A 24,973-nucleotide genomic window follows, 5' to 3' on the forward strand; every position below is an offset into this window, starting at 1 on the left:
GGTTGCCTTGCTGCTGAAGGAGAGGAGAAAGACTGATAAAGACTTTGCTTCAACTTGTGCTTTGACAAGATCTCCAAGGGCTTGAACTGAGCTTGCCCCCTGAACGAAGTCCCAGGACCAGTGGACTTCACCCCCAGCTCCCCAGAGTCTTTTGGAAGTGCCTGCTGCTGTTGTTGGGCCTTCTGAGGGACTGCGTGTCGCAAGGAGCTGGAAGCGCGACGCAAGGAGGAGAAGCGTGCCGCCGTCGGAGCCGCTGTCGTCGCATCTCGCAGAGAGTGTCGCCACTGCAGCATCGCATCGAGCGGAAGCATCTCGCATCATTCCGGAAGTGTCTCGCAACGCCGAAGAAGCGTTTCGCCATCGCAGCCATCGTAGCTGTCGCATTGCACCGCATCGAGAGAAGAGTCTCGCATCAAGGAGGAAGCGTGTCGCCATCGTAGTTGTCGCATTGCACCGCATCCAGAAAAGCGCCTCGCATCAACGGAGAAGCGTGCCGCCGTCGTCGCATCTCGCAGAAAGGGTGTCGCCGCTGCAGCATCGCATCGAGCGGAAGCGTCTCGCAACGTCGGAGAAGAGTGCCGCTGCCAAGGCCGCTGTCGTCGCATCTCGTCAAGGGTGACGCCGCTGTAGCTGACGCATCGAGTCGAGCCTTCTCGCAACATCGGAGAAGCGTAACGCATCTGGAAGATCCCGTCTTTATTTCTTTTGCACCAAGAACTTCAACGCATCTGCATCGCTGCAACACTTTCGTTGCCCTGCGTGTCGCATCTAAGGTACATTGACTTAAAGTGTCGCATTTAAGAACTTAAGAGAAACTAAGCAATCTTCTACCAACTAAGCAACCGTATAGTGTATTTTTAATCGTTTAATGGTCTTGTGATAATCCTATATAAAGAATCCTTATTTTTAATATAAATCCCTGTGTGGTGTCCATTTGTAGTGTTGTCACTTGGTTACTGAATGTGTTCACAAATGCTTAACCTATAACGCTCTGAGATAAGCCTCGTCTGCTCGCGCCAAGCTACCTAGAGGGTGAGCAAGGGATGTTTTAGTAGTGTAACCCCTTACCCTGACTAGAGGAAAGGTTCCCTGCTTGTCACAAGTACCTACCTGTGCCAACCAGAGAACCCAGATTCTAACAGGCCTCATCTACCTTTGAGCCGAATAGGTGTTCTTGGTGAAAGGGATGATTCAGGATGGAGGCTTGTACCTCTGGTTTGAAACCTGATATTCTTAGCCAAGCATGGCGATGGAGGAGGACGCTAGTATTAATGGCCCTGGAGGCTGTGTCTGCTGCATCTAAGGCACAGCGTATAGAGGTGTTAGTTATTGTCTTACCCTCTTGAATTAATTCATTGGCCCTAGTTTTGTATCTTTCAGGGAGGTGGTGCATTATGGTTTCTAATTCATCATAATGTGCCCTATCGTATCTGGCCAATAGCGCTTGGGTGTTGGCGATACGCCATATATTGGCTGCCTGTGACGCAGTGCGCTTTCCTGACGCGTCCAGTAGCTTTGACTCTTTGTCAGGTGGTGGTGCTTCGCCTGATGCCTGGGAATTCGACCTTTTTCGTGCAGTGGAGACCACTAGGGAATCTAGTGGCGCTGGCCCTTTGATATAGGCAGGATCTGTGGGGGCAGCTTTGTACTTTTTCTCTATGCGTGGGTTAATGACCCTGGCCCTGACTGGGTCCTTAAAAACCTCTGGCGCATGTTATTACCACCCCCTTGAGCATAGGTAGTATGGAGGTAGACCTATGTGCGGTATCAAAAGTGTCGAGGAGGAAATCCTCCTCTACTGGGTCATTGTGTAACTCTACCCCGTGATAATGTGCCGCCCTTTGAAGTAGTTTGTGGAAACCTAATGAGTCTTCCGGTGGAGATGGCCTGGAAGGGTAAAGGTCATCTTGTGGGACGTCTGGAATATCTGGGTTATTGTAGTTGTCCCATGGGTCTGGGGATCCTGTAGGGGTGGGGTCTTGGGGCACATCCCCTGGATCGTGATATGGGTCCCTCTGATCATCATCGTCTGGAGACGGGGTCAGAGAGCGATGAGGTGGGGGCGGAGGTGGAGAGGGTGGAGGAGGTGGGGAACGTATTCTGAAAGGGGAGGTAGCAGAGTCCTTCCTCTTTGGAGGTGGAGGCGGAGCCGGTTTGTCCAAATGTCTCTTTTTGGAAGAGAGTGCCAAATGTCCAGTTTTTGGATCCTTGGTGAGAGTTTTTTGTAAGGGATCCGGTGTAAATAGTTCCTGTGACAATGTTTGGTCCGTCGGCGCCGAAGTCTTTGGGGCCGATGACTTTTTAGGCTTGTCCGTGCCAGTTTGCTTAGCACTGGGCTTGGGAGCCTCCGATTTCTTGGTCGGCGTCGAGGTGGGCTTCGGCGTGGAAGTGTCGGTGCCGAGGCCTTATGGGGTTTGGTCGGTACCGAAGATGGCGTCGGTACGGAAGCGCTGGGTTTCGACCCCGAGGACTTCGGTGCGGAGCTCGGTGTCGAGGTAGAGGCCGGTTTCTTTTTCGGTGCCGAAGTGTGTTTCTCGGCACCGCTGGCAGGCTGGCTCGAGCCCGAGCCGCCGGAAGGCTTATTTGGCTTCTTCACCGGGCCCGAAGGTGGGGTGTGTGAAGCAGTGTCTCTGGTGTTGCCTAGGCCCGGAGGCGAAGGCGTGACCGAAGCCTTTTTGGGTGCCAGCGCGGGTGTGGGGGGGTATATTACTCACGACCCTCTGCGCCGGACTGGTGTCCTCCACATCTGAGCCGTCGGCTTCGGAAGCACTGACAAGGTCCTCTTCGGTGCGCTGCTGTACCGGATCTTCGATGTCGTCTCCGAAGATGTCGACTGGAACGGAGGTCGAGGAGTGTGCCATGTTTCGTCTGGCTCTTCGGTCCCGAATAGTCTTTTTCGATCTGAAAGACTTACAGGCCGGACAGTCTCGAGCCTTGTGTTCAGGGGAGAGGCAGAGGTTGCACACCTCATGAAGATTGGTGTGGGGGAATTTGGACCCACATCGAGGGCACTTCTTGAATGGAGTTCTTTCCATCAGCCAGGACCGGAGCTTGGGTAGGCCCGAAGGCCGCCATCGACGACTGGAACCGAAGATTTGTCGATGAGAAGGTGCGTTGATTGAGGAGATCGCGATTGAAACAATACCGCGATGTGAGGTGAGGATTCTGCTTCGATCGTCGAACTGGAAATGTTCGGAACCGGAGCGCGAAGATTACATCCGAGCCCGATGGCGGAAAAAAACAATCGGAGGATGGATCCGAAGCCCATGCGCAATACGATCCAAAGGAGGAGTCACCGACCTCGTGACTTCCAAAGACTTTCCAAGAGGAAAAACAAACTGCAAACATCTGGGCCCAACACCAGATGGCGACCTATGCAAAAGTGTGTAATCTGCAGCTCATATGCCTCGAACATAAGATTACATCAGTCCAAGCAGATGTAAGAATAGGATTGTTTTCAATGGCAAGTTGGGATGGAAAACAGCTAGCATGTCCAGAATATGGAATACTCTTTGGAGGAAGACTAATGATACAGGGGATCACCCAAACCACAGTGGCCAAGATCGGTCCTATTAAGATGCAGTGGGCATGACTCTTAGAAAGGAAAAGTCACTTACCTACAGCTACAGTTCACTAATGTGATATCTTTCATAGTTTCACATGCTTGAATATTCTCCGATGTCAGGCTGGGAATCCTCTGTGGTCAATTTTAACATAGCAATGCCACATACACACCAAATAACACTGAAACAACAGAGGACTATATGTAATCCGTTTATCTCTGTGACTAAAACTCTGGCCTTCAGGTGGGTGGACTCACCGCTCCAAATCCTCACAGTGGCTGAATTGCTCAGATGATATGCAGCATAGAAGAAGAGCCTTATTACTTGGGAGGTGGGTGGGTCACAAAGGATGTTTCATGATCTGCTGCCAAAAAAAATAGAACCTTTGTCATTTTAAGGAGTGAGTCTTGATTGTTGAAGTTGCTCTCTGTGGTTCGACAGTCAAATAAGATTGTTGAGGGATCCGAAGTTTAAGTCTGTAGTCACCAGACAGGGATGGGGAATGATCAAGGTTTGTTGTGCATAACCTCAGCATGAATTGAACTGGAATAATCACCAACAGGTCCCACACATCTGCATTCCAAAACTGTCTGGTCCAAGCTGAGACTAGTGGCATCAGCTTACACAGCTTTGTATCTAGTTTTTAGAGCACTCTCTGGATGAAAGGGAATGCAGGAAAGGTGTATGCATTGGACCTGACCAGGGACTTGAAAGTCCATCCTATTGAGTCCCTGGATACCACCACCTGCTTATGTAAAGAAGGCATTTGACATTGTCTTTAGTACTGAACATAGGGGGCGCTCCCAACTTGTTGAAGACTAGTTCTAGCTGTTTTTATGCCTGTCTTCCCCTTGTAGCAGTCCAGTTGCACCTGCTCAAAGTTTTCATCATCAAAATCTGGAAGCCGGGGATATACTCCACTAGCCGCTCTATGTTGTGGAACAAAGAATCTTTAACTTATTTCCACCTTGTTTTTGTATGGCATAATGGGGTGTCAAGTTTGTCTATTGTTATGAGTTGTCAATCTGGGTGCGGAAGGCATTTGTGGAAATATGGATTTTTATGGTCAGTTATGTCCCCTATCTTGGACCCCAACGGTTTCATGTATAAATCACAAGTACATGTATGTTTCCTCCAGTTCCAGTTATGAAGACGCAAACACATGTGCGTCCACCGCCAACATGCCCTCTTTCAGATCCGCCATGAATGGGCCGGATATTCTATTCCTAAGTATGAAAGGCCACCGGCTTTATATGGTTCATTTATCCCATTTTACAGTCCAGGCGAGTAGGCCCTGATTCTGCCATCAAGCCTTTTCTTGCCTTCTGCCTCTGAAAGCTCCAGTCTGAGCTCGCATCTGTATCCATGAACTTTGTCCTACTCCCTGCGCGGCTAACGGTGCCTGACTCAACCTGTCTGCTTGCCAAAAACTGTATTTCACCTTCGAGATTATCTGCTCCGCTCCCTAGCCAATGCGTTCCTGTCTAGTAGTTTAAGTAAACATTCTTCCAGCTACCGAGCAAAGGGCCCGGCTTCTCTGTCTTTACGCAAGTAATTCATAGCCCTGTTACTATGGAAGATTTCTGCCCTCGCATCTAGTGTAGACACTTAGACGCTTGTACACGCACTCACAGTCAGTATAGAATAGATTTTGTTCGAAAGACCTTTCTTTTTGGATAACATAGTTCTTTAAACATAGGATGTTAGATATGATTTGGGATTAGGTTGACTTGACCCCCCAGACTTCTGTCTCCACATGTAGAGCTAAATGTCAAGTCCCCTTCACCCCCTAGTTGCACGTCAATCACACGTCATGCTGCTGCGCGCGCATTTCTGCCGAGTATTTCTGCTGACATTGCGAAATTCTTTCATGGTGCCACCCTATTGTGACATCATACCTGATGACGTTCTTTAGTTACGCCCAGTTACACCCACTTTAGTTACGCATGTATGTTTTATCTTTGTTATCAATTGTTACGCCTCCTGCATCTGTTTCACTGTAATGCCTATTGTATAAAAATGATTACTTGTCAATAAAGTAGGGTCCTTCACTTCCTGAACCTTCGTGGTGATGGAATATGGAGTCCATCAATTCGAATTGATTTTGGAATAAAGCCCGTTCCGAACCTCTAATACCACGGATTCTGCCTCTTATTTTACTGAGCTATTATTATAGATTTTCCGCATCAAATTAAGTACCGGTAATTAAATTATTTACCACACATTGAGAGTCAATCTCCCCCCACTTAACTCCAATACATTTATGTGAAGAAGTGTCTTTCCTGTTGAACAAAGGCAGATGATAGAAAGATTGAAGAGATGGGTTCTCTAGTGGTGAAGGTACACATCTGTTGTCACGTGGAAATGAGGATCAGTTCAGCCCACCATGTAAGGGCTTGTTTTGCTTTGGGAATCAAAGAGACTGCACACCACAATACCCTATAACTTGCTACCACTGATCCAATTGCAAATGAAGAAGATGCATTTGTATATAACACCAAGGGATAAAGAGAATATAAGATGTCATATCTAAAATGATCTTCTTTCATCAAACAGAAAAGTGTGTGTGTTCGTTTGTCAAAGATATCAGCTTGTTATTGCTTTCCTGCGGTTGATAAGCTTTGAGGGAAAGCGTGCAAAAATGAGATGCCAGAAATGTGATCTAATGCTGCTGTTTTAGTAGTAAGGCCAGCTTGATTAGCAAGCGCACAGAGGAATTCACTGCTGGGCGCCAAACAAAGTTCAAAAGCAGCACCTTAACCCCTTCAGTGCCCATGACGAGATGGTCTCGTCATGGAGCGCGGTTGCGCTGTGCCCATGACGAGACTATCTCGTCATGAACCCCGCCCGCTAATGCAACGCCCGGCACAGGGCGGGGAAAGGGCGGGACACTGAAGAGGTTAAACTGAGAAGTGCTGGCTGCTGAGCATAAACTGGTGGAACTTCATGCGTCTGGGGTGAATTAGAACATAAAAGTAGTCAACATTCAGGTCGAGGAGTGCTAGGAATTCTCCCTTGTTAGTTGATTGGGATCCCGAAATACCTAATTGATGTGTTTAGGAGGCTCCGCTTGGATAACTATGCCCAAGTTAGGTATGGCCCTGCGAGGGAATTGACAGATCCCATTCCAGTGACTTGGGAGTGAGACAGGTGTGCGTATTAGCCCCCACTTTGTTTTTGTTATTCATTAAAGACTTGGTCCACATGCTAGAACAATGTAAGCATGATGCTCTGCGTCTGACTAAGAGGAAGGTCCCGGCCCCCACCGTTCCCATACAGCAGGTTACTGGGCTTGAGATCCCCACTGGGTATCCAAAATCTTCTGGAACAGTTTGGAGTCTTCTGCAGACACAGAGGGCTGGAGATCAATACAAGCAAGACCAAATACATGGTACTGAACCCTTGTAAGATGGCCGGATCACACCCAGTCCTCAATGGTAACCAAATGGAGAGGGTCTGCACCTTTGAATACCAGGGGGCTTACTCCTAACGAACAATATGGCTGGTCACCCCAGATTCATAAGTCCAAACTCAGATTAGAACATTATAGTGGTGGGCTTCGGAGAGCCTTGAAGGGATCCAGCTTTCGTCTGATGACATCTGCATTGCAAATTTACAACCTGCAAGCCCTGGGTGGGTGGGGTTGGGTGTAAATTGCACCAGTATGGGGGCAGGTACTCTAACTTCTACCTTTTTAGAATTTAAAGACACTTACCTGTTGGAAAGGTATATGGACACAATTGAGCCTCCGGGTACTAAGACACTCTACATTAAGTTCCGAATCAGAACTTTGCCACTTCGATCATTTACGGCGAAGTGCCAGCACACCCTCGTTGATGTTGAACCTGACCTATGCTGCCCATTTTACCAAGAGGTCAAAGAAACTGCAGACCATGTCCTGTACTTTTGTCAGCAGTATCATGCACATAGGAGAAAATTGATTCTTCCATTAAGCCACAGCTTGGGCATTAGGGACTACAACATTTCCACAAGGGTATTCAGAGCAGGAATCGCTCAATTATTTGTCTTTGTTGTCTCCCGGTTTCTTGTATATATGTGGAGACACAGACAGTAAAAGACTGCCACATTGCTGCCGAGTATCTAGCACCTAAGATTCTTGTGTGTCCGAGTTGCACTCTGGTGTCCTATAATTTCCTTTATTAGACTGTGTAACAGTAGATAACTAGTACAGGAGTTACTAGATGAAATTCACTCTCGCATCTTACAAATGTTATGATGTTCCCCCTATATGCTGCTAGTCTTATTTATGGGTATTACAAATATTTAAATTATTTTATATTCTATATGCTATGCTCCCCCTATATGCTGATAACCTTAACTGTGGGTTTTATAAATATTCCAACTATTTTATACCTTACATGTTATGTTTCGAAGTGTTTTTATGCATGATTTTACAGTTTTAAGTTAATGGATTTGTGTTGAAGGCAATTGCCGAAATAAAGCTTATTATGGGGATAGTACACAGCCAAGACAAACCTTTCTGAAGGAGTGTTCCCTTACCAACCTACTAGGTGCCCTTAAAGGTATAGAATAGGCCCCTTACCAGAATCCATGATAGTGACGGGACTCAGGCACCAGGTCTATCGCCATTTTCTAAAGACCTTTTGATACCTCCGCCTGCAAGACTTCTTTTTTGTGTTGTTATATACAACTTGAAAAATAATTCTACAGTGTGGTCATGCAGGATAATATCCAATACTTAACATTTCAATATTCTAACACGTGAGGCTGGAAAATAGTTTCTCTCACCCCGGCCTGGATATTGAGAGGGATGGACGGCATAAAAGGATGGCTCGTCGACCATGGTTCTGCTCCTTTGCTGGGAATGTGCACCTGACTGCCGATTAGAGCCATAATGGAGGAAGACTGAGGTTGGTGAAAGTATCCTGACTGCCAATAGGTTCAAAAAGTGCCAAAGGACAAAAGCCTATGTTGACCGCAAAATAGTCTTTTCGGCCAGAAGCTTAGTCTTCACGGCAACGAAACAAGAGAAAAATGTTATGCCTGCTTGTATTGGTTGGAAAGCTTTATCCACTTGATTTTGAAGACGCTTTTAGCCACCGGAAGACATATCCAGTACTTTTGATTGCAATAGAAGTTGGGAAAATATGCTTTTTAACCAACTGCAACATTACAAAACCACCCCTGTAGACATCCATTGGAAACCACTGTTTGAGGCATCTGGAGAAGGGTCTTTTAGGGCAGAAGAAGCCAGATCATATTCAGGGAGGAAGCTTTGGCCGGTTCCCTGCAATGTGAAGGTAATTTATTTAAAAAAATAAAAAGTATGCAATGATTGTGTCACAGTTGCATGTCAGGAACACACTACAATACCTCTGGCATTTGAGATTTTGACTGTCATTGAAGAGAATGATCTACCCTTCTTGGTAATAGTGTCAAGCTGGCTGCTCTCTCTTTCTGAAGGAATGAAGCACAGAGAAAACAGGTTCCTAGAAACTCATTGAAGTAGCTACCGAGATGGCTGACTCAGTCATTACTTGATTTAGAAGGAAGGCTGTGTCAGAATTGGGTTTGTTTTTATTCTTTGTTCAGTTTGGCAATAGGCGGCGTGCCTGCAGCTAGGTTCTTCATGCAAGACATTTCTTTCTGTCATAAATGGTCGAGTAAAGTGATAGCTCCAAGGAATTTCCTGAACTTATTCATGAAGTCGAACGGGAAATAACTTTTTTGCAATGCAGATGTAGGCAGACAATTTTTGTGATGTCCTCTTAATGAGACTAAGAAAGCAATTAATATCATCTGGGGGCAGTCTAAATGTTCAAAACTGGTCTCATCATCCATAACGTAATCATTAAATTCAAGCGCCATTTCACATGGAGGGATGCTTTCCTAATCATCCTCCTCTGCACTGCTACCACCATCCTCATCTCCGTGTGGTGTTGTGGTTTCTTTGTCATCTGTGGTGCAACACATGGTTGTTTTTCCAGAGGCTCAATAGGTGGTATGTCTCATCCCCCCCAACAAAATTAGGTTTATCAAAGGCAGCCAAACACACAACAGCATAGATCAATATTGGTATATTGCAAACAGCTGACACAAATTTCGCCCCCAAAGAACGCACTCCATGGAGGGATTCAAGCCATGAAAGAGAATCTTCTCCGAACTGTAAGGACCTGTATGACTTCCATTTTCTGAGTTCTAAAGAACAAGTATTTTCATGAACTGAAATGTATTTGAGAAGTCTTAAAAAAGCCACAGGCATTACAGCCACGCAGGGGGTGAAACATGTGTTGACTGTCTACAGTATCCCAACAGTGTGAACCACATATCAGAAAGGGATCTTTTCTGTAAAAACATACCATGAAAACGTATGTAATGGAATTGACTACATCTTAGAAAATACATAACTATAAACAAGGACTTTGACTCTCTCTGTAACCCAATGGGTAGAGACACTCAATCTCCTTCTCTTAATTTGCCTACATAGAGGTTAAGTAGGTAAAAAGGGTATTTCTCAACAGGAAGGGAGTGTTGGACCTTGACGCACCTTAAAACACAACAGCATAGTTTATATGGTTGAAAAGGCCAAGTAGAAAGCGATAGTGGACATAGAAATTTCATTAAATGACGAAAAATCATTTGACGTAGTTTCTCATTAAAACTACACGACTTTGCATTCAGGACAAAGTTTATATCCACGAAGATGGCAGGTTATCATGCTCCCACCTCGAGGGTCTCATGCATGGCAAATTATCACGTTTATTTCAATTAGGGGTACATACCAAGGGTGTCCTAACAGCCCCTCCCCCACCTACCCTGCGCTCTTTGTTCTCAGCATTGAACCTTTTGCAGCGCAGACTATGCAGATGAATAAATAAACTGAATACCATTTTGGCAGGATACGCAAAATATCACTTTATTCATGACAATGTTCTGCTAACAACAACTACAACAGAAACGTCCACACACTGGCTTCAGCCACATCTTACCACATATGAAAGCGTAACAGGCTTTAAGATAAAGCTCTCAAAATGGAAATAGTGAGTTAAAGATTAACTCCAGCAGCATAGGAGTAAAAGTTTCAGACACTCTTTGAATGTGAGAGCCAGTGCTTTAAACATTTGGGAGTTTGCATTACTCCGGATCTGTCAGATCTCTATAGGGCTAGTTACCAATTTGTTTTAGCTCTCCTGTAGCTAACGAAGGCAGTAACATCTCTTCCTTTCTTGGTTAGGCAAAATAAACACTGTAAAGATGAATGCTCGTCCTGACTCCTATCTTTTTCAGGCTCTACTGCTCTTGGTTAGTGAAGAATTATTTGTGGAACTCAAGAAAAACGACATTGAACTTCATCTGGCAGGACAATAGAGAGTTTTATGGCAACCTAAACTTGCTGGAGGATTGGAACTTTTGAACTTCTTGACATACTATAGGACCGTGCAGCTGCATGTCCTTTCAAATGGTCCCTTGAGAAACTGGACACACTGACAGGTAGATTGTGGGTAGAACCCTCTGATGTTTAGAATGGAAACCAAAGCAAGATAGACCCCTAAATGTCTATATTAGTACCCTTACAAACATAACAATGACAATTTGAGATAATCTCACAAGATATTATAAACGGACTACCTTTCCCTCCCCACATACCCCCATTCCTTATAACCCAGCTTTCACAGTGGCGCTGGAACCAGGGCTTTCTAGACACATTACCTATATCTGAAGTCCTATCATTCGAAACATGTAAACAATGGATCCTTTAAGAAGAGAAAGAGATACTACTAGGCTCAACTGCAATACTGGGTAAGGAACCCGAATATCATGGAGGCTGCCACTAGAGATTTAACCCCAATTGAATAATTTGTGAAAACACCAAGTGGCACAAAAGGAATTATTTCCACTTTGCGTACTATCATTTTAAGCGCCTCACCCCCTCTAAATAACCAATACAAGGCAAGATTTAATCAATGCGGCTAATCAACGGAAACATTAAGACAAGACACGACCCGAAATCCACAGCAGAGAGGCCCATTCTAAAGGTTGTGGTTGATTGGTACTTGTGTCTGTCCAGCTAAATTGAGCAAAGTTATTGATTTATGCTGAAGGGGAACTGGTCTTCTAGGGCACTTTAAGAATGTGTGGTGGGACTGCCCACAGATCAAACTAGCTTAGTCAGAGATTCTAGCTGCCAAGGAGACTATTGATCCTGGACTACCCTATCCTCCTGGATATTTCCTACATTGTCTTGGAACTACTGTTCTCCTACTTTCCAAAATAGTACAAAGCACACCATCTGTTGATGTGGACCTGTTTGTTGCTTGTTAAAATCATATTGGAGGAAGGAGCCTCCTCCTGCCTCTGTCTAGCATCTAACATTATAGACTATAATGGTGGTGGAGAGACTCTTAAGAAAATTCTCTAACCAATAAAAAGATTCTGAAACCCTAGTCGGCTCATTATTAACTTATTTACCGTGGGGTATCCCAATGTCTCCTGACCCTACCCGTAATTATGATCCTTAAAACTACTGAACTACTGAAAGCTAGACCACGATGATTCCTAAGAATTAAAAATCACTAAACTGCGGTGGCATGGCAAATGTTGAGCACACTCCAATCTTTATATAGGATTGGACTACTTTAAGTAAAAAATCTATGCTCTTTAAACAGACTGACATGCTGTTTCTCCCACTTCATTCTGTTCAGGAATGTTTGGGAGGTAGGAAGCGATGTATGATAGGAAAGAAACAGGATAATTAACACAGAAACCCTGCAATGATACGCTTTAGACAATGTGACATTCATGGTGTTATATTATGCATTGACGCACTGCAGATGTATTTCATTGCATTACTTGCTGACAATTCAATAAAAAAAACATGCTGAAAATCATTTTTGATCCAGGACAAGCTTCTGTCGGCTATTGTCCATCTTAAATAAAACTACTGTACCCAAAATCCATCAGAAATATTTCCATACTGAACTTATTCCCTTCCATGTTTCGTTGAGAAATTGTAGCCAATTAAATGATTGCGTGAAAGGAGTGGGGAAAGGGGACAGGAAGTGACACTAGGAGAATAGAAGAGCATAACCCCATCAGATAACTGGAAGGACCCCATTTGTCTAAGATAATATTCCTCAAGCTTGAGAGCCATTCTGCCAGCACCTCCTTCCCACACTGGAGCATGGTCAGTTTTGAGATTAATCTTCTCCAGAGGTTGGAATCCATCCCTTATTTTTCTGAACCCTCAAGCAAATCTTAGTACTTCTTAACCTTGTTTTCATAGTATACCATGCAACAAGTTTTAAAAAGAAAAACAAAGATTTTTCAGTTCTAACAACGTTCTGTGGACGACTTAATCTCGCTTACATTATCTGAATCTAGAAGAATGTCTTTGCTTCTAAAATATGGAACTGAGTGTTGGGTCACAAAGATCAAGTTAAAGACATATATAATCATACCATAAAATTCAAATTGGTTCTACATCGGGTTCCATGCAGGCTATTTAAGAAAATAAATTAAATATGTGTCTTTGGATTGTGAAACCAAGGGGTATCTTCCAAAACTAGAGATTTGCACAATAAGTAAAGAGTTGTAAGTAATTTTGCGGAGGGTCTTATTTTACATTTAAGATCATGTACATAAGAATTATATCTGAAGCGGCCGTTGCTGGACAGGGATCCCTCATCATTTGCTGACGCAACACAATGTTATCAAGAACCGGCATCATAGGTAGATATGCAGCCTTTCATCATGATAGCAATGATTAATTCTCCAATACTGTAGACTGTGGTGTATTGAGGGGCATTCTGTGCCTCCACTTCCTTCTCTCCTTGACAGTGGTACACTTGAATATAAGGAAGTTAACTGTCATTATTTTCCATTATTTCCCCTTTTTCTGTGGGATGACACACACAGCCTTGGACTAAAAGCCATATTGAGGCCTGACCTTGGTTACATGCTCCTCCTTTTCTAGTCTCTGCAAGCTTAACAGGGGATGTTCCGACAACACCTTACTAGGCGATAAGTGTATAAAAGAGATGAGAGCACTCTAGAGGTTGCCAAAATTATTGACGCTGGCATAATAAAGCTCTCTTCTCTAGGCTGAAGACTGGGGTACAGAATGCTGTTTGTGGGGTCTTCTTTTCCATTGTCAATGATGATGATAATGACAAAGATGGTAACTTTGGGATTACTGATGGTCCATTATCCAATGTATTCATCAACAATCCTTTGGTCAATAAGGCAGTAGCTGACAATGTTTTGTGGCAGATGAAGCCCTAGTAGACAAGTGTGTAATTGACAAGACAGTCATTGACAATGACTGTACTGCCTAATGTCTGACTGTTAACCAGGGCATGGCTGTCGAGGATTATTTTTTGCATTAAGTCAGTGGCACTCTCCACGTATCAGATTTAAAAATTCAAAACATTTTTTTCAGATTCTCAAAGTTGTTCTACTTTGAGCATGAAACTAGTTCTTAGCTTGAGGTGGTTTTGGAAGCCATTTCAATTATGTAACATTCAATTTTCTGTATTTTCACTTTTGCACCTTCTTGAGGAGGGTTGTCGGAGTGTTGTTGCTCATGGATTCACCCCCTGTGAAGAGGGCATGCTTGTGGGGATCTCCTAGGCCTCAAATAACCAGGCTTCCCCTTTTTCACAGGGCCTTTGCCAAACAGATCTGGCAGATACCACACCCCTTAAGAGTGTGCAATTGCTGGAGGTCGTACACCAACTTCTTATATGAATAACCTGCATACATTTTCATAAGGGCGTAGATGGCAAAGAACCTTAAACAAGATGTTTTCCTTTTGGCTAGTTCAGTATTACTGTTGGAAAGTCAATATTGCCAGTCCAATAAATAAAGGACACAACTCAAAAGGGAAGGTTGGAACTGGGCTTAGTGATAACTTCCAGGGAAAAAGGGGCTGAGAGGGCAAACACGCTGGTGGTATTCTAGGTGGGAAGCCCCTCCGCTCCTTGGAGCCCGAAGGTGAACCAAAGGGAGTCGGTAGGGAACCGAAGAGCCAGAGCATAGCTGTGCAGAACTCTTCGATTTGCCGCAGTATGGCTGAAGGCCCATGATATTCAGGTTGTGTCAGAAACCAATTAGGAATCATCCGACTTCAAGAGTGTGATCGAGACTTTTAACCATAGCCTTCTCAGGGGAGTGGCTTGAAGGAGTAGAACTCTACTTCAACTTCTTGTGTTTGTTGTGCTTACCTGAAGACTAGGAGAGACACGAAGACCGGCCTCTGGAGTGGCTCCGTTGAATGCGGAAATGGGACTTAGATCGAACTTTTGACATAGAATTGGACCTGTGCTGAGTTTTCTTATGCTTGGTGACAAAGTTTCGCCTTGCATTCATGTTCATCGACACACAGTCTCTGCAGGTCTTGAAGTCGTGGACAACACAGGCACACAGAATGGGGATTTGTCACAGGCAACTGTTTGCACCAGTCCACACAAAGTTTAAAACCTTAAACACTGTATCAAAATGTTTTGAAAAAGCTAGGGAAGTAGTATCAGAGAGACGAGCGAAAGCTCAGGATCTGCGTCTGGAGGTGTGGAAAGAAAGGAACGGATGTCAGTGTGCGGGGTGCTGCGTCATAGGATCTGCACATCTTTTCCAGAGCGGAAAGGCCTCAGTGTAGAGCTGCTAAGCACCACATTTCAATTTTCAGAAGTACTGCTGAAAAAGTTTCCGGATTCAGTCGAACGCCTGGGGAACATTTAAAAGGTGAGGAATCTGCAGCTAGAAGTCTCAGAAATTAAGAATGGAGAAAGAGAAACTTGCACAGCATCCAACACGGGACCGTTAGCAAGGGGTCACAACAGAGTAGGGTTCAGCTTACAGAGGTTAGAATGTTGAAATTTTGCAAAAGACATGATAACTTTGTGATTAATTCTTTGGATTAGGGACATAAGATCTGGTTTTGTTAGAGAAAAAGTCACTTTTTGCTTATTTAACATAGAACATTTTATAAAGACATGCTTAAACAAGTACTCCAAGAAATGCATACAAAGTGAGTGGCAGGCAGGAGAAAGCCCTCATACACAAGGGCTGCAGAGAAATAAAGAGGTTCTTGCTGGGAGGAGGGAGATCCATTTCCCACAAATTGTAATAAAGTTAGCAAAATCGTTACTAAGTTTAGGTTCACACATTGTCTCCTCGATTTCCATAGTCAACAAGTCATTAACTGGTAAATCCACTAAGATAATTTCTTCACCAATGGCAAATGCTTCAAAGTCATAGCTAAAGTGAGAACATTATTAGAACTGATAGGAGTCAGTTGCTGAAGATGAAAAACAAAAGGTACTCCAGCATGTGTATTCAATAATGCAAAGTCACAAACTTAAAATATCTCAACCTTAGGGGGAATGTCAGAAGAAAAGGCAACTGATTTCAAGTCCTTTGACATCTTCACATCAGTTCTAGGCTATACATACCAGACTGGCACTTTTCAGTGATAGCCACGCACAACATATAAGACAGTGGAGCACAGGCGGGGTAATGTAACTCTAGAGTACGGTAACAAAGTAGAACTATTGATACAGAAAAGTGGAATTTTGTTCTACAGTATTTAATTGTATGTAAAGTCAAGTGCTTAATTTGCAGTACTAAGAAATTAACCAACTATGGAAGGATGGTTGCAAGGGAATGGACCCCTATTTCAACAAATCTTTAAAGCGAGATTTAGCACCCAACTTTGGAAACTAAATGTAAGTAACAAATCCAGCAGAACAGGATGTACTCGAGTCATCATGCATTCATAGCTGCATTTATGAGAAACCATGTATCAGTTTCAACAAACTATAGAAGGAGGAAACCAGTGATCTAAAATATTAATGAATAAGAAAAAGGTGCTCGAATGGGGACATTTGATAATTTGGTCCTTGTTATGTGAAAAGGACTTCTGATGGATTTCAGTGTACCTTTGCATCAATGCAGTTCAGTTCCACCACCCAGTAAAACAGTACAGGGACAGAATCTCAAACAATTACACTACGTGGGAAATAGAGATTGAAACAAGTACAAACACAACTAGTTAACATTCCTAATAAATTATTTAGGGTCACGAGTAAAAGCACAATGGCCTTTCCATCATGAAACCGCTCCTTACTGTAAAAGGCATTCCGTCAGAAGATTAAATGCATTGATACTATTGGGTTGTGTTTGGGGTATTATCAGAATCCCACCATTTAATTCAGAGGGGATTAGGACGTCTCTGCCCTCCAGAGAGATATGCCGTACCAATCAGGGTTTACAACTATGTAACAGACTATTAGGGGCCGACATTACCTGGTCAATAAAAACAAAAATGTAAAATAAATTATACACTTAGTATTTGATAAGATTTAAGCAACAGCTAAATAAAGTATTTAAGCAGTGAAACATAGCTGGACGATAAGACTAACGCAACATGTACATTGCTAAAGCCAACTGACCTGACAGACAGAGCTGCTACATCAGCTAGAGAGCAAGGAGATATGTCGGTGCTGGCACAGTAAAGGTATCTCAAAAAAGAACAGGCAGCCTCTGCAGTAACATCATTCAGCAGTACACGCCGACATCGCGTATCCCCATTTTCCTCCACTAGAAATCCTTCTTCATGAACCTATGACATGAGATAGAACATAACAGAATAGTTAGACAACTTCTTTGGGTTTATTATTATTGAACCTTTGTGCGTTAAAACTAGATAATGTGTTTCTCACTGACAGTGTTATCAATTACATTTGGAGAAAAAACTAGGCTGGGCACTGGTGTCGAAATCATGCCTTTGATAAATAGATGTTCTTAGCTGATGTCTGTGATAAACTTTTCATTTGCTCATTAATAGCCATTTCAGAAAGGAATATGCTACTTACCAGTATGCATCTGTTCTTGGCATGTAGAGCTGCAGATCTACACACTTTTGCATAGATCGCCATCTGTCGTTGGGCCCGGATGTTTGCAGTTTGTTTTTCCTCTTGGAAAGTCTTTGGAAGTCACAAGGTTGGTGACTCTTCCCTTGGTTCGTATTGCGCATGGGCTTCGGCTCCATCCTCAGATTGTTTTTCGCCAACAGGGAAAGGTGGAGCGTAGTAATAACAGTGAAGAAACCCATGTGTGTTGTATCTAAATAAGATAGACTGGAACAGATACAGGTAGCCGGGTGGGCGTGTGTAGATCTGCAGCTCTACATGCCAAGAACAGATGCATACTAGTAAGTAGCATATTCCGTTCGAGGCATATGAGCTGCAGATTACACACTTTTGCATAGACTATATAGCAGTTCCCGACCTTAGCGGCGACCACCGGTATCTGTTGCAGTGGTTTGAAATAGTGTTTTTAGTACAGCTTGGCCCACACTAGCTTGTTGCTTGGTTTGCACATCTACACAGTAATGTTTAGTGAAAGTGTGCGGTGTTGACCATGTAGCTGCCTTGCAGATATCATCTAATGGGATGTTCCCTAGAAAAGCCATAGAAGCCCCTATCTTTCTTGTAGAGTGGGCTTTAGGGGGAACAGATAGCGTGCGTTTTGCTTTGTGGTAGAAAATCTGTATGCATTTTACAATCCACCTAGCTATCCCTGATTTAGAGATGGGGTTGCCTTTATGAGGTGGAGAGAAAGAGACAAACAGTTGTTTTGTCTTTCTGAAAGGTTGTGTTCTCTGGATATAGTAAAGCAAGGCCCTTTTAACATGCAGTGAGTGTAGAACCCTTTCTGCAACAGTTTGAGGTTGCGAGAAGAAAACCGGTAATTCTACCGATTGGTTTAGATGAAAGGGTGAGATGACTTTGGGTAGGAATTTTGGGTTGGTACAGAGGACAACCTTGTTCGGGTGCATTTGGAGAAAAGGTTCTTGTATAGTAAGTGCTTGTATTTCACTGACCCTTCTAAGGGAGGTGATGGCTACAAGGAAAGCTGTTTTCCAGGTGAGAAATTGTAGTTCACATTTATGCAAAGGTTCGAAAGGCGGTCCCATTAGCCTTGTGAGAACTATGTTTGAGTTCCACACAGGTGAGGGTGGTACTCTGGGGGGAATTATTCGTTTGAGGCCTTCCATGAAGGCTTTAATGGCAGGCACTCTGAAAAGTGATAGGTACTGTCTGTTTTGTAAGTAGGCGGCAATTGCTGCGAGGTGTAGCCGGATGGATGTATATGCTAGGTTACAGCTTTGTAGATGGAGTAAGTAGCATATGATGTGCTGTATAGAAACGTCTAGAGGGTTGATTGTGTTGTTATGGCAATAAACAACAAATCTTTTCCACTTTGCCGCGTAGCGGGCTCTAGTAGTAGGGCGCCTAGCTTCTCTGATGACGTTCATACAGTCAGGGGGAAGGTTAAGGTATCCGAATTCTAGGATCTCAGGAGCCAGATCGCAAGGTTGAGCTGAGCTGGGTCCGGGTGTCTGATCTCTCCATGGTTCTGGGTTTGGAGGCATGGTGAGAGGTGTAACTTTTGGTGTGGCACTTAAGAGAGTTCCAGCAGCGTGGTGTACCACGGTTGTCTGGTACATGTTGGAGCTACTAGAATGAGTGTGAGGGAGTGCTGTTGTAGCTTTCGCACCACTAATGGAATTAGTGGGAGAGGTGGAAAAGCATACGCAAATTTGCCTGACCAGTTCATCCATATCGCATTGCCTTTGGACAATGGGTGTGGGTATCTGGCGGCGAAGCTTGGGCATTTTTTGTTTTCGTGGGTGGCGAATAGGTCTATCAGTGGATGCCCCCACATCTGAAAGAACGGGTGAAGAACCTGCAGGTGAAGTTCCCACTCGTAGATCTGCTGTGTCTGTCTGCTGAGGCAGTGTCTTACAACTGGGTCTCTAAAAAAGAGGCTGAATTCCTTGTCAACCAATGTCCGAGAGTCCCCTATTTTTACACCATACCGAAGATCCATAACAATCTTGATCATCCCCCTGGGCGGCCAATAGTTTCCGGGATAAATTCTATCTTGGAACCTTTATCCAAATTTGCGGACGCATTCCTTCGTCCTTCGGTGCAAGCTACCAATACCTACTTACGCGATACCAAGGCAGTGTTGCAACTTCTGAAGGACATCGAGTTTGATCCCACAAAGAACCTCCTCATGGGTCTCGATGTGGAGAGTTTGTACACCAGCCTCCCCCATGATGAAACCATGGCCATCATTGAGGAAGTCCTGTTCACTATGAGTTGGGACTATCAAACACCCCGTAGTGTAGTGTTGGAATGTATCTCATTGGCTCTTACCAAAAACTTCTTCATGTACGCAAATACATTTTATGAACAAAGACACGGTACCAGTATGGGGAGTACCTTTGCTCCAAGTCTGGCGGGCCTCTATGTCCACCACCTGGAAGCAAACAACATTTTGAATAACATCAACCCTTTCCTTCATCACATAAAAGTCTGGAAAAGATACATTGATGATGTCCTGGTGATATGGGAAGGGGATAGCGATTCGGCTGAATCCTTCTTTTTATGGCTCAACCAACACAATGCATTTCTCAAATTCACACACACAATATCATGTGAGAACTAGGTGTTTTTAGATCTTAACATCTACCCGGAGGAAGGTACACTGAAGACAACAACGCATTTTAAGGTAACAGCCAAAAACTGTCTTCTACTATTTAACAGCTTTCACCCTCGACACTTGAGAGAGAATGTACCTCACGGACAATTCCTCCGTCTCTGGAGGAATTGTACCGAACTACGAGAATTCAGGCAACAGGTCACTGATTTACATAGTAAATTGATACAACATAACTACCCTGAGAGAATAATTGACAAGGCAATGAAAAGGGCAAGAAATAACAATAGGGAAGCCCTATTGGAAGACAGAGTGGACACACAAATTGAAGAGAGGCCCATATGTGTTACCACATACAATACTTATTCCAACCAGATCACGAAAATGGTGAACAAACACTGGCGCCTTTTGAACAGCTGTAATCTCAACTTTACGAAACCAATATTTGCACACAGGAGGGGTAGAAATTTGAAAGACATGCTCGTTCGGACAAGACCAAGGCTAATACCAAGGAGTATACCAGAAAGGATACTACCCCCTGTACAGGGACATCACCCATGCGGGAATTGCAGCACATGCCATCTCACAAGCAGGAGTACACATATCAAGTTTAGTAATGGCAACGAATTGCACCAGAGGAGCTTCACAAATTGTAACACCAAGAACGTAGTTTACCTAATCACCTGCCCTTGTGGCTTGGAATACGTAGGTATGACTACGAGACCAGTGAAAGTACGCATAGGGAACACAGAAGTAACATCAGGTGTGGGAGAAGCACAACGAAGATGTCCAACCACTACCTAACCACAACACACGGAGTGGAAGACCTGCAATGGACGGTAATTGAGCGACTGGAAGGAGGAAACTGCCTTTTTGAGAAAGAACAACGTTGGGTGTTCCATCTGGGAACACACATCCAGGGACTTAATGATGAGATCCCATGGAACCAGTTCCACCAATGAATAAGGAATACATCTGGGTTGCTGGAACAGCCTGCCATCTATGCTGTATGGATGGCTGATCTCTTGTGTGGATTATGAGGATATGAGTTTGTATGTTCCTATTGATTCCTCCAGTGTTGAATTATCCACAGACTATACCTTAGGGCTAAACTACTCAGGTGAGTGGTTTTGGCACATCTTACGAACACTAGCAATCCCAGACAATTGAGAGTTGAATACTATCTGTCTCATGTTCCTACCCCTTAATAGGGACGATGTCCATTTTGTCTTAGGTTAGTCAAATCCCACTTGAAAAGAAAAAATGACTATCATCGGGCCAAGTTATACCGTACATGTGTCTCAAAAATAAACAATGATTAGTACATGGTTCTGGCGCATTTAAATGACTCCCTCCCCCCCCCCCCCCCCCGTATGGGCTGAACCACGGAATAAATGAACTCATGTACATGAATATAACTTATGCTTCCTCCCCTTGATACTATCCTATTTGGGGTGGTTTTGTTCTTTTAGTTTAATGAAACTATCCATCTTGGTGCTTTTCCCCGCCCGCGCATTATTTACACCGGGATACTCCCGTTTTCAGGCGCTTCTTGGCAATATCAAGAGCCGTTTGTGTCACCAACAGATTAGTTTACATTTTATTCTATATTTCCTACTTGGAGTGCAGTACGTATAATTTCGGCTTTTTCGTTATTTATTATTTCTGGATGTCCGTTGATTTGCACAGATCCGGACACTTCCGGTTCCGGGTCACCTTTGGTGGAGTTAGCGGAGTCTCAGCTTCACTTGCTTTCGCGCCACTACCATTAAGCAATACCGGTTGAATCCGGTATTTAAAACGACCTCCACTCCGGACTCATTTGTCCTACGGAGCCACACGGGGAGGTTGTATTCACGAGGGCAGTGATCCCGGGAGTCGTAAGTACGGCATAGCCGATATGGGAATCCTCCCGTTTTCAGTCAGGAGGACCCTGTGCTATTCGTGACCAACCCCTGTTGGATATACTTTTATTTTATTTTTTCTCTCTATAGATAGCCTATCTGGCACTCCAACCACCCGTTTATCAGGCTCATGACGCTTTGTATTTTACAGAAATCAAGTATGTTTATTTTCGTTGCCCTACCACCAAGTAACGTCCAGCATATAGATATTGGACATGAACAACAATTGGTGTGGTGTTCTATTTATTTAGAGTGTGTGCTTTATGTTTTATGTGTGTTTTGCTCCTTGTCAGTGTACTTTTGTTTCCCTTACGTCGCACTAAGACACATTATACAACCTGATTAATGATAAAAGCAGATTATTTCATCACTTTTTTTCAGGTCACTGAATGCTCACGATGGATTGTACATCTAGCAGAGAATATATGTCTTTATCTCGCCTTTTGTGTTTTTTTCCAGGTATTTTGGCCATAAAGACCCATTGAGGCACCATATACTTAAAATTTTAGGAACAGTCTTCCTTTTACACGCACTTTTTTATTACTAATTTTTCACGTTATTACACGTCACTGTGAGTTTAGGGAGGGATCCATATGGTCCTGATGAAGAAGCCTGGGGAGCTTCGAAACATGTCGGCAGACATAGGAGGCACAGCTCATTGAGGCATGTATACCTCCTCCCCCCACCTTTTATTAATACCAGCTCATAGGTATATTAAAGTTTTCTAGACCGACGAGCCAGGTATTTTTTATCTCACTTTTTCTATTCACTTTAGACCCTTCCTCTCACACCCCTACATTACACATAGTTGTCTCATAACAACAGTGCTCCCACGCATACGTAGGTCGTAGCACGCCCGTCCCGTAGAGGGGCGGGAAGACCCCTATGATGAAGCATGACACCAAGGGCCCTTTTGGTGTGTGAGGGGTATTTTAACAACTAGTGTGTATTCTCCACCATAGTGGGGACCTACACCTTGTTCGGGGATATTCTGACATACACATATGCTCGTGGGTGGATCACTATGTTTATTGACTAAAGCTTGGGAGGCCGTATCCACCTCCACCACTCAGGCAGAGTGGTACCTCTTTACTCCCCCTTTTGTTTTTTTCAAATGCTGAGCAGATCTGCCATGGTGTTTTGGACTCCTGGGACATGCTGGGCTAGGAGAAAGTTCTTGTGTGGAATTGCCCATCTCCATATGCTCTGTGCTAGTTGAGAGAGCTGTGGATAGTGTGTGCTGCCTTGTTTTTGGATGTAGTACATGGCGGTCATGTTGTCTGTGCGGATAAGGACTGCCTTGCCTAAAATCTGTGTGTGAAAGGATTTTAGGGCTAGAAAGATTGCCAGTAACTCCAGATGATTGATGTGGAGTAACTTTTGTTGCGGCGTTCATGTGCCCTGCACTGTGAGGTGTAGTAGATGAGCTCCCCAGCCGGAGAGCGATGCTTCTGTTGTCAGGATTATTTGTGGAACCGGGTCCAGGAACGGTCGACCTCTGGAAAGATTTGTGGTGTTCCACCACTGCAGAGAGCGATGGGTGCGACCGTCTACCAACACCAGATCTATCAGTTGCCCCTGGGCCTGGTTCCATTGGCGCGCTAAGCACTCTTGGAGTGGACGCATCTGGAGTCTTGCATGAGGCACTATGAAAATGTAAGAGGCCATCATCCCTATAAGTTGCATAAACACTCTTGCTGGGAGGGAGTGTTGAAGTATGAATTTTTGACGCAAAGCCTGAATCCTTGCAATCCTGGCCGGATTGCGGTAGGCTATGGATTTTGAGGTGTATATGGTGGCACCGAGGTATTGCTTTATGTGGGATGGTGTTAGCTGGGACTTTTGGTGGTTCACCGTGAAGCCTAGTTGGTGAAGTAGTTGGATTGTAGTGGCGGTGTGGTGTACACATTGGTTGTAGGACGCGGCTTTTATGAGCCAGTCGTCCAGATACAGGAAGACGTGAATGTGCTGTCTTCTGAGATGTGCCACCACTACCGCTAGGCACTTGGTGAATACCCGTGGTGCTGTTGTGACCCCGAATGGGAGCACTTTGAACTGGTAGTGTTGCCCGTCCACTACGAATCTGAGGTACTTTCTGTGGGCATGGTGTACAGAGGCGTAGCTAGAGCTTGTGGCGCCCGGGGCTACCCTTCAGATTCCCGCTCCCTGGGGGGGTGCTGGGGAAAATGGACGGCGAGAACCTGAAAGAGGTCCGAGAGACACGTAGTATCGCCGCTAATAGTTACCTCGATCATGCAAGTTACATGCACATACATGACACGGTCCAGGGCTAGACAGCCCCCATCCCCAAAATAGTGCCACCTGGGGTGGACTGCCCCCACCTAGCTATGCCGCTGAAGGAAAAGCAGAAGGAAACCCAAAACTTACATCAGTTCTACCTACCCTGTTTGTGACATTGCACTCATAACATCACAGATTGTGCAGGACCCTTGTCCCCTATCTGCCACATCCATGACATCTCACTTATGACATCACAGCATGTGCAGGACCTCTGTTCCTTATCTGTCCCATCCATGACATCTCATCCATGACATCACAGCTAGTGCAGGACCCCTGTCCTCTGGTCATATTCAAGCCACCTACCCTATCATGTGCCCAGCTTCTGTGGCACGAACACCTACTCCTCTAGGCATAAACTGCGATTGTAGAGAACTGGTTTTAGGGTGTGCTGATCTGGTTAAATTGACAAGAACCTCCCTCCTCCCCTGCCTCTCAAGACCTTACCTGGGTCCTGCGGCACCCACCGGGGCTGCCCTCATCCTTGGTTTAAGTGTCTTCAACCCCTATTTAGAATCCACCTCTCTCCGTGACTCAGCATCACTCTGTGAATGAGTTCTTGTTCCACAACACATGACATTCCTTGCCTACCTCACAGATGTCAGTTACAAAATGCGCTGTGCCGAATGCTCAGTCATCCTTTTCTACCTCAGAAAAAGGTGAACTTTATTCTGGTCACCCTACGGCTGCCACTCTCACCCAACCATGCTCGCAGGTGGA

General features: G+C 44.5%; 1 protein-coding gene across 2 annotated transcripts in view; it reads right to left on the reverse strand.

The window, feature by feature from the left end:
* SLX4 (SLX4 structure-specific endonuclease subunit) overlaps positions 1–24,973 on the reverse strand; it is a 432,160-nt gene that overhangs the window by 96,747 nt on the left and 310,440 nt on the right. For both annotated transcript variants that reach the window (XR_014969527.1, XM_085628449.1), the window contains exon 11: positions 16,994–17,163. Coding sequence is in view for 1 of the 2 variants with exons in the window: in XM_085628449.1 (XP_085484575.1) it covers positions 16,994–17,163 (170 nt within the window). In the remaining variant the exon portion in view is untranslated. The remainder of the gene's footprint in view (positions 1–16,993; positions 17,164–24,973) is intronic.

Source organism: Triturus cristatus, chromosome 10 (genome assembly GCF_964204655.1).
Source record: "Triturus cristatus chromosome 10, aTriCri1.1, whole genome shotgun sequence".
NCBI classification, from domain to species: Eukaryota; Metazoa; Chordata; class Amphibia; order Caudata; family Salamandridae; genus Triturus; species Triturus cristatus.